General features: G+C 43.8%; 1 protein-coding gene across 1 annotated transcript in view; it reads left to right on the top strand.

Moving 5' to 3' along the window:
- LOC104278289 (E3 ubiquitin-protein ligase NEDD4-like) overlaps positions 1 to 9,347 on the top strand; it is a gene marked incomplete at its 3' end in the record, with an annotated part of 12,038 nt that extends 2,691 nt beyond the window's left edge. The window contains exons 4-11 of the mRNA XM_009875216.1: positions 272 to 438; positions 1,108 to 1,240; positions 2,345 to 2,521; positions 3,474 to 3,548; positions 5,063 to 5,122; positions 8,016 to 8,147; positions 8,571 to 8,690; positions 9,134 to 9,347. Coding sequence (XP_009873518.1) covers positions 272 to 438; positions 1,108 to 1,240; positions 2,345 to 2,521; positions 3,474 to 3,548; positions 5,063 to 5,122; positions 8,016 to 8,147; positions 8,571 to 8,690; positions 9,134 to 9,347 — 1,078 coding nt within the window. The remainder of the gene's footprint in view (positions 1 to 271; positions 439 to 1,107; positions 1,241 to 2,344; positions 2,522 to 3,473; positions 3,549 to 5,062; positions 5,123 to 8,015; positions 8,148 to 8,570; positions 8,691 to 9,133) is intronic.
- Positions 9,348 to 9,651: the final 304 nt, after the last annotated feature.

The following is a 9,651-nucleotide window of genomic DNA, read 5'->3' as shown; positions in this document are numbered from 1 at the left end:
CAGCTAGCCACCCCTCGAGCACACAGCCACACAAATGCTTTGGAATCCCCGTTGGAACAGACTGGTGGGATTTTAGGGGGGGTGTCGTTGAAATGAGGTGCGCGCTGTAATCACAGAGTTGACTCTGTTCTTGTGTTGTTTACACTGAAGTAATTTTCAACTTCTCTTCAGAAATTGCCAGAATCTGCATGTACGTACTCGTGTAAGCAGTAAGGAAGTAACTTCTCTTCAGCTTGAATGGTTTTCATTTCTTTTTTTCTACGTTCTTAAGCACGGATGGGATGTGGTTGATTCCAATGACTCTGCATCTCAACGTCAGGAGGAGTTGCCACCTCCTCCGCTGCCTCCCGGCTGGGAAGAAAAGGTGGACAACCTGGGCCGGACTTACTATGTCAACCACAACAACAGGACTACACAGTGGCATCGACCAAGTTTAATGTAGGTGGCAGAGTAGTGCCACGTGTTGTGGGTGTGTGCCAAATGATCAGTAAGGGTAGTGTTCTCCAGCAAGCACAGCTGTTTTGAATTTACGAATTTAAGGCTGAAAAAAGTCTTAAGCAAGACTTCTGTGAAGCAGTTATATTAGAGGGGGGCTTTCCTTTTCTGTTCTACTAACTTTGATGTACAAAGAGTGTTAGTTTCCAGTGTTATGTGGCAAGTACAGGTTGGTCCAGGGGAGATTCCAGCTGAGCAGAAGAGGAAAGCTTTTCACCCTGAGAGCACTCAGCCACTGGAATAATCTCCCTAGGGAAGCGGTGGTGTCCCCAACATCAGTCACTCTTAAGTTTGGGCTGGACAGGCTTCTGGGCCGGCTTCTCTAGATCGTGTTTTAGCTAAGAAAGGCTGGACCAGATGATCCTTGAGGTCCCTTCCACCGTGCTGTTCTAAGATTCTGTGACATTTGTGAAGTACTTGCAGTTGGATTTACTTTGGGCGGAAGGCTTAAACAGTCTAGTTCTGAAGCCTGCCACACACAAGAACAATTTTTTAGTCAGAAGCATTAATGAGGTTTTGAAAGCAACGGGAAGTAGGTGTTTTAGTGTAACGCTCGTTATTTTCTCTTCTTTCCTTTCCTCCTTCCCATGCTTTTATTTCCTCACAACGCAGTGATGTGGGATCTGACTCAGATAACAATATCAGACAAATAAACCAAGAAGCGGCCCATAGGCGGTTCCGCTCTCGGAGGCACATTAGTGAGGATCTGGAACCAGAACCTATGGAGAGTGGAGACATTCCTGAGGTATGTAAAGGTCTTGGGTTTTAGAAGTTGAGCTTCAAGCTGATGTGGTTCTCATTTGTAAGCTAATTTCTATACCACTTACATAGTAATGTTTTTGTAAATTGCCTTAGTAAAATAGCAGTGGCACGATAAAAACGCTGAAGAGAGCTACAGTTTGAATGTCCCGTGCGTTTGTGGGTGCCTCAGAATGTGTGCAGCGCGTTCAGTACTATGCAAGTGCTGGGAGAAACAGCTGTAGTTCCAGGCATTGCTTGTTACACATACGTTGATAGGCACACTTCCAGTCTTCTACTTTGAGTAACGGCGGCGTAAGTTGTAAAAAGAGGGGAAGCATGCTGTCCGGAACTGCTTCGGTGTTCATGTGTCTTGAGTTGGAGGAGAGGGAAGCTGTCAGGGTTTTGTCCCCAAAACACTTGGGTTTAAGTAGAATTCTGAGATCTTATTAATCGAGGTATGTGTTTGTTTAATTCATAGATAGATTAAATAAATGTAATTTGCAGATACTTGTAGGCCTAAGTGTGAATTTGTGCAAAACTCTGATCCCATTTAACCTTAAGGAATATTTTATTATGTGATTCACAGGCAAAATTCTTTGTGAAAGCTCATTCTGTTTCACTAAATGTTACTCAGAGCATCCCATAGGTTGCTGAAACCATTGCTGCGCTTGTCAGCAGTTAGTATTTGAGTTGCAGATACTAATCAGTACTTTCTATTATGCATTTTACTCAACGCTTGTTTCTTACAAGCTTTCAGTAGGAATGCAGAATGAGTTACATTTTGAATAAAATTTGACGTGGAATTTATTTAATAAGAGCTCTTTTTAAGCATCTTTTCATCTACTTCTTTTTCTGTGTTGAATCTTAAAGCATTGTGCCATCATCCCCATGAAGACTATTTGGAAGTCAGCGTTTTGCCCTGTGACTGCTTCACACTGAGTAGAATGTTTGTTTGTGTGTTCCGGGGATCAGTTTATTTAATTAAATATAAAGGCTGATGATCACACCACTGTTTGTCTCGGTGAGCTGGTCACGTGGAAGGCAAAGGGCAAGAAGGCTCAGTCTATCTTTTTATAACTCCTTAAGGTAGTTTTTTCTCTTTTGTTAGCCTTGGGAAACCATTTCAGAGGAGGCAAGTGCAAGTGGAGATTCCCTAAGCTTGTCATTGCCGCCGCCGCCTGCGTCTCCCGTGTCCCACACCAGCCCTCAGGAGCTGTCTGAGGAACTGAGCCGAAGACTTCAAGTCACTCCCGATTCCAATGGGGAACAACTCGCTTCTTTGATCGTATGTGGCATGCTGCTCTTCCCACACAAGCCTCTCTTACGGGAATCTTCCGTTAGTTTGACGTAGTCTGAATCGTTTACATGGGATGGGTAGTGCTTGCTGCTCTCAGGAGAACCTGAGCACACAGTTAAAATTATCTTCTGTCATAATCTCACCAGAGAGCAAACTGCCCTGAACAACAGAATTACTCAGTTTAGATCTGTGAGTCTTACGGTGCTTTTATTCAGGAAGCGGTTGTAATTGTTATCCAGAATATCATGCTGTGATTTTTATTTTTACTTAATGATTGCTGTATGTCACCAAGGACCTGTACAATTCAAGAGAGAACAAATCATAGATACTCTTGGTCTGATTAAACTGAACCTTATTGAGGTGCAAGATTTTCACACAGAGCCTATGCAGTAGTGTCTTACGATGCTTTGAGTGTTCTGTAGAGGTTAGTCAGCCCATGACAGCTCCGACGGCTACCCGTCTGCTTTTGCTGGTAGCTGCAGATTTTTGTAGACCTTCACGTGTTGGGCAGGAGATTAATCAAATTGTTTCAGTGGCAAGATCGGGGCCTACTGAGCCCTGAAGCGGCCAGGCCGTTGGGCGGGATGTTCCTGTGAGGCCCCCTTCGCTCCCGCTTACCGCTGTGCTCCCGAGGAGGGCTGTCCCGCTCAGGGTGACTGCTGTGCGTTTGCTGTGCTGTGATAACTGTGGGCACTGTAGATTTGCTTTAGGAGTAATGTTAGTTTTGCCATTTCCTTAAATCCATTTTCATTTCAGCCTGTAGGTCTCATCTTTTCCTGATCCCCCTTCTCTGCTGGGCAGGGGTCATTGGCAGACAGAGTAACTGCTCTAGTTTAGCCACAGATAAAGGCTAAATGTAGACAAAAGTAAAATTACTGAATAAACCCACACATTTTAGGACACCTTAACTTAAAGACATCTCTTTTTTTTTTTTTTCCAGCAAAGAGATCCTTCTTCAAGATTAAGATCTTGCAGCGTAACAGACACAGTTGCTGAACAGTCTCAATTATCCTTGGTAAAACAAAGCTAACTTCTATTTCTTTCTTCTTATTTCAATGTTCAGTGATTCCGGATAATTCCTTTTCCTCAGGCATTTCTAGTCAGATAGAGATCAGTAACCAGCATGGGCCTATGACTGTCCCAGGTAGTGATGGATACCAAATTGATATCATCATGGGCAGCAACTCAGATGAGGACATCCATGAGAGAGAAAAACCTTTTGAGACTGGGAGCATAGAACCATGGAGTGTTAGGGGTTGGAAGGGACCTCTAGAGATCACCTAGTCCAGCCTCCGCGCCGAAGCAGGACTCGCACTAACTTTAGTTACCTAACCCAGAAGTTTAGGTCAGCGGAGAGAGAAAATCCTCCAAGGGGTGTTCTCAGCTGGGGCAGGAGAGGGCAGTAGCACCATCTATCCTTGGAACCGTAGCAGCTGTGGGACTCTGAAATGTGGTTTTGCGTTCCATCAATTGATTTTACCTGGAAGATACAAACCTGTCTAACATTAAAAAGGATTGGTGTTTCACTTAGGGGTAGTTAGAGGAGCCTTTTTGTGCTAGGCCTCCTGCCATAGAACTGAACAGAACTGCACCTCTTGTGTTTCTTTAATCCGAGGGATTGGGTAAGTGCCCCCCTTTGATCTAATTGATAAAGTTCTACGTATTTTCTGCTAGAACCCCCGTATGAGGATTGCAGAGGCGGTAGGCTGGGGAGCCACTACTTCAGACAGGATTGCACTAACCGTAGGGTTTTTCTCTCGGTTTAATTGCCTCACGTTCTAGAAGCTGTCTAGCCTATCTACATTTGCTGCGCTCAGACGCGTGTAATAGCTGCTGTTCAGAGAAGGGCTCCTGGCGCGTTGCCTCTCTCTGGGCTTTCTCTGCTGGGCAAACCCTGGTGTGGTTTCTGGTGCAATCGTGCAGGTGTTCAAACCAGCAGAATTGAAAGCATTGCTCTAAAATACAGCTCTTACCTGATCTTACCCGCATTTAATCCATAACGAGTGAGTGACAATTTATCTTCTAGAAACTACACACATCCTTTCTAGTTACAGTGCTGCTCTTGACTGTGTTAATCCTTACTGAAAATTCACAGTATCCCTTCCACCTTTTTTCATCTGACTTCTGTGCACTCACTGATGACCAGAAAGTATCCAGTTTGGTTTTAAATCCCATGTTTATGGGCAGAACATATAAAATTTGATGGGAACAAGGGGTGAGGAAGAAGACAGGATGTCACATTTAAAACAAATGTTCTTTTTATTATTTTTAGCCACACTGAACATACAGAGTTGGATATGAGACCTCTTGAAATTAGTTCCCTTGGTGGGTTTTGTATGAGATTCTGACTTAGTTATCAGTGAGTGATGGCTCAGTTTTTTTGCTACGGTCTTAAGCATTATTTCCATCTAACTGCTCTCTTTTAATCAGTTGGACTGTCTGTGATTCCTTCCTCCTAAAGATGTGACAGTAATCTGTGATCTTCATCACTAAATACACTTACATGTAACATTAATTATCATTTAACAGCAGAGCGGTCCATCTAGGAGAGCTCGTTCTTCAACTGTCACAGGTGGTGAGGAACCAACGGTAATAATACTCTTTATCAAGCACTGTCTCTAAATAAAAAGTGGGCAGGTTTAGGTCTTGTACAATACGGAACTTGTTTTCACAAATCAGCAGTGTGGTAAATGAAGTACGGCCACTGAATCAAGAGCTGTACTTTGCTGTCATTTTCAAATTTTCTCAGAATTTCTCAAGAAACCGCAATTTTTCTCTCACACTAGCATGTCTTGATGATGTGGGTATGGCACTAAGTTTTATCAAAACTGTGCACTAAGGAAATACCATAGACTTCTAAAAATGAAAGGTAAAACCCCCAATTCTTTAAAAACTGGTATGGTAAGAGTCAGGGATTAGAGACATCAAATCAGTACACACACAGCTGTGGTTTTAGCTTGCATCTGTCTTCCCTTACTGTCCGTTAGACTAATTCATTTTAATTCTTAAAGTTGATCTAAATTCGAGAACCGTGGAGGTGCACTGATATATCCTATAGCTCTTAGTGGTCTTATTTGGTGCCAGTTTTCATTTTCCAGTAGTTGTTCAGCAGTCCAAGGCTGAATTTTTACTTTGATCATCCAGTAAAATTCTGGAAGTGCTTTTCTTCAGGTGTAATACAAGGAAAGTGGTTTTTATTTATACTGGACTTTGTAAAAAATTCCCCTTCTTTTTTAGCCTGATTAAATGTCAGTTTGAAGTGAGGTATTTCATGGAAATTATTTTACAGTAACTCTCATAAATAGCTTTTATGAGTATGTATGCTCTTAGGTAATTAGTTTCAGGGGAAGAGGTACAGTTTTAACTCTGCGTGTTTCCTGTTTATATGTGGAAATGTCAGATCTTAACTGGGGTGTCGATGCATCATTCTGTAACAGTCAGTACTCGCTGGGTTTCGAATTGGCGCTGCGTGTTTCCTGTTTATATGTGGAAATGTCAGATCTTAACTGGGGTGTCGATGCATCATTCTGTAACACTGTCAGTACTCGCTGGGTTTTGAATTGGCGAATCGGAGGAGCGTGCATCTGTTTTGTTCCTGCGAATAGCAAATGTCTTTGTGTCCTTGCAAAACCTGCTTAACTCGTTAAACGTTAGTTAAAACATTGTTAGATCGAACTGTGATGTGAAGAAGGTCTTTTGTTGGTAAAGCATCTTGTCTTGATTATACTTTCTAGAGCAAAATATTTACATTTTTCTGCAAATAACTGAGGTCAAACTTCACTGACTCATAATTAATACAGCTGTGTCACAGATGATTAACCTAATTGCATTGCAGCTTGTTAATGGGACCCTCTCCCTCACTGTGTTGGTTCAGCATGCATTTGTAGTCTGAAACCCAGAGCTGTAGAGGACTTGGCACTGAAAAAGGATCTGTACACACAAATCCGAAAGCATTACCTTCAAAGGCTGCCGTTCTCTTTGTCCGAGCAGAACATAAGTCCGTGTGTCCCAGCATCTCCGCTCTCAGGATGTTCTGCTGCTTTTCCCCGCACTGTTTAGTGAAGACAGTGGTTAAAAGCATTCAGGTTTGGGGTAGAAGACTGTAGTATAGTGTCTTTTTTGCTGGTATCTAACCTATGGAGACAGGCGGGCAGACTGGCCTGCTGACTGCAGCGGGGGCTGCGTTAACCCCTGCGGAACAGTCGGGAGAAAGGCTGCCAAGAGCTCCCTGTGTTTTGGGAGAGCGTTAAAGAGAAAGGAAGGATCAGGTGCCGTAACAAGAGCATCTTTCTTGTGTTTCTGCACCCTCACAGCTGAAGCTGATAGTTTGCAGCAGGCCAACATAGATGAATGAATAGATTATGTATTATTCCAGCTAAATTCAATTTTTTAATCTAAAATCTCTGAATTAGCCATAGCTTTTGTTTGCTCTGTACTGTAGGCAATGTTAATAGCCTGAACAGAGCAAACGTGTAAGAATGTGTAGCAGTCACCTGTTGGTCCAGGACATTTGTGAATCACTGTCAGCCCGTTGAATTTCTCCCAGGCTATCAGGTACCTGAATTATCTCATTTTTAACTAAAACATTGTCTGTGGACTGTTTTCAGGCACTTACTGTGGCCTTATTGATCACTGAGTAACAGTTTGGGAACCATTAGAAGGGCCTGGGAAAAGGCAGTCTGCTCCTCGCTGCCTGCCAGCGAGTGGGAAAGCAGCGCTCGGCTGTTTAGCAAAGAAGGAAGCCAGAGTGTCGTAGTTTTTGGATGGGTATTGCTTAGTTGCCTCATCTGTTTTCCTTTGCTCTCTATTTCCCATTGCAGTTTGTCAGCTCCCTGACCCATTCGATGTCTTTGTCATTTCCTTTCTTGATAGTCTAAGCAGTTCTCCAGCTCAACTCTGCTCTTCTCTTCAAAAGCAAATGTACAGGCTTAAGCAAAAGTCTTGGGAAAGAGGCCTTAAGAATATGAAGCAGTAACAAAGTGACGGTTAATTACTCTGCTGTAGCAAAGCGCGTGTAGCTGCAGTTTCAACAGGAGCCTTCAGAGGCCTAAAGTGAGAGAGCTGCCGCATCCTGCTGTGCGGTGCGATTCACACCCTCGAGGGCTGCTGGGTAGGCCTCTTCCACTCCATAGGTATTGGTGAACGCAGCGCTCACCAAACACAAAGGGCTCTTTATCTGCCCAGGGAAGGAGTAACTTCTTCCCTGGTTTTGTGGGGAGGGTGGTGAATAAAGCCAAAGACCCAGAGACAGAGGCCGTGGCGTAGCGTATCCCTGCTCTCAGGAGTCTGCGCAGGGGCTCCAAGTGTGGATGATGTGGATTCAAAGGCGCATGATGAAGAGCTTGTAGTAAATGAAAACAGAAACCAGATTTTTCAGTGTGTTTGTTGTGTTTAAGAATGTCGTAAGTCAACAAGTTCCTTCTTTGAACAACAGACTTTAGCTATTATAACGTAACAACGCAGTCATTTCTTGCTTGACCAGCCCTCCGTGGCCTACGTACACACTACACCGGGCTTACCGTCGGGCTGGGAGGAGCGGAAGGATGCCAAGGGCCGCACCTACTACGTCAACCACAACAATCGAACCACGACATGGACACGGCCCATTATGCAGGTGTGACCATCTGTTACCATCCTTAACTGAGGCCGCAAACGCTTAGCGTGTACTGAGGGTAATTTCAGTTGAAGAAGCTCCTCAGAACTCTGAGGGGTTAGAAAAACTCCTAAGCATGTCAGGACAATATAAAAAATAGCAACACTTGGGATTTTTTTGTCACTTCTTTTGACTATATGAAGGTACAGATCAAGTTGATTGCTGGGAACTAACAAAAGGAGGCAAATGCATTTGAAAGTTGGGTTGGTCTGTTAACAGTACCAGACATTATCTGCCCTTCCAGCAGAATTAAATACCTGATCTTTAAGAAAGTACATTTAATATTTTGTAATAGGTAGAAATGATCGCATCATTTTTTAAGTGTCTTAAGTCTGGCTAAACTGTTTGCGACGTGTGGCTAACCTGGCTTTGCTTCTGAACTAGCTGGCAGAAGACGGCATGGTCGGGTCGACAGCAAACAGCAGCAACCACTTAAGCGAGCCTCAGATAAGGCGGCCTCGCAGCCTCAGCTCCCCCACCGTCACGCTGTCTGCGCCGCTGGAGGTGAGAAGTGCTAGGAGTGTATAAAATCAGAAATATTCTATAAGTTGAAACATGTATTTTGATGCTGGTAATTTTGAAAATAATACGTGCAACTGAGTTTGGAAAAAGCTTTGAATTAAGATGCTGATGGTATTTTATATTCCTTGCCTTTCAAAAAGGTATTTCATTTCTTGTAAGTATCTTTACGAAATACATAATCAAATGTAAATGCAGTGGACATTACCATTGCAGAGGGAGGGGATAAAACACTGTCCTTCGCAGCAAAAAGCCTGGTCTGTTCTACGGAGCAGAACTGAGCTAAGTTCTAGGGAAGCAGGCCCAGCACTTCACTCTACTACCAATTACATCTGGGATGCAAAACTACTTGCTGTGAAACCAAGTTTTATCCTTTGTACGGTGTTGAGCGTCATTTGACAACTCATAGTATCTTTCCTTCCGTTCAGGGGATGAAGGACTCCCCCGTGCGCAGAGCGGTGAAGGACACCCTCTCCAACCCACAGTCCCCGCAGCCCTCGCCTTACAACTCCCCCAAACCCCAGCACAAAGTGGCACAAAGTTTCCTTCCGCCGGGCTGGGAGATGCGCATAGCGCCCAACGGCAGGCCCTTCTTCATCGACCACAACACTAAAACTACTACGTGGGTAAGAGCAGTTCTAGGTAACGAATCTTTAAGCAGTTGCTGTTTAAGAAAATGTTTCTGTCCTTTTTTTCCTGCCAGTACAGCCCCCGTTGTATCGTGGCATTTGTCCTTCTGGGGATGGATAACCTAGCTACGTGCCACTTATAAGAACAGGACAGTATTTTTTGAAACCTTTCTGGGGATGTAGCACACTGAATGGAGTCGCTCTTACATCCCCCTGACTAATGCCTAACATTTTAACAGTCATTTCAGCACATGAATCCTAATCAAGTAGGTGACATACCCAAACACTAAATCACAGAATCACAGAATGTCAGGGGT

Source organism: Apaloderma vittatum, unplaced genomic scaffold, assembly GCF_000703405.1.
Source record: "Apaloderma vittatum isolate BGI_N311 unplaced genomic scaffold, ASM70340v1 scaffold21798, whole genome shotgun sequence".
NCBI classification, from domain to species: domain Eukaryota; kingdom Metazoa; phylum Chordata; class Aves; order Trogoniformes; family Trogonidae; genus Apaloderma; species Apaloderma vittatum.
The sequence above is the reverse complement of the archived record's forward strand: the minus strand, read 5'-3'. Positions and strand labels throughout refer to the sequence as shown.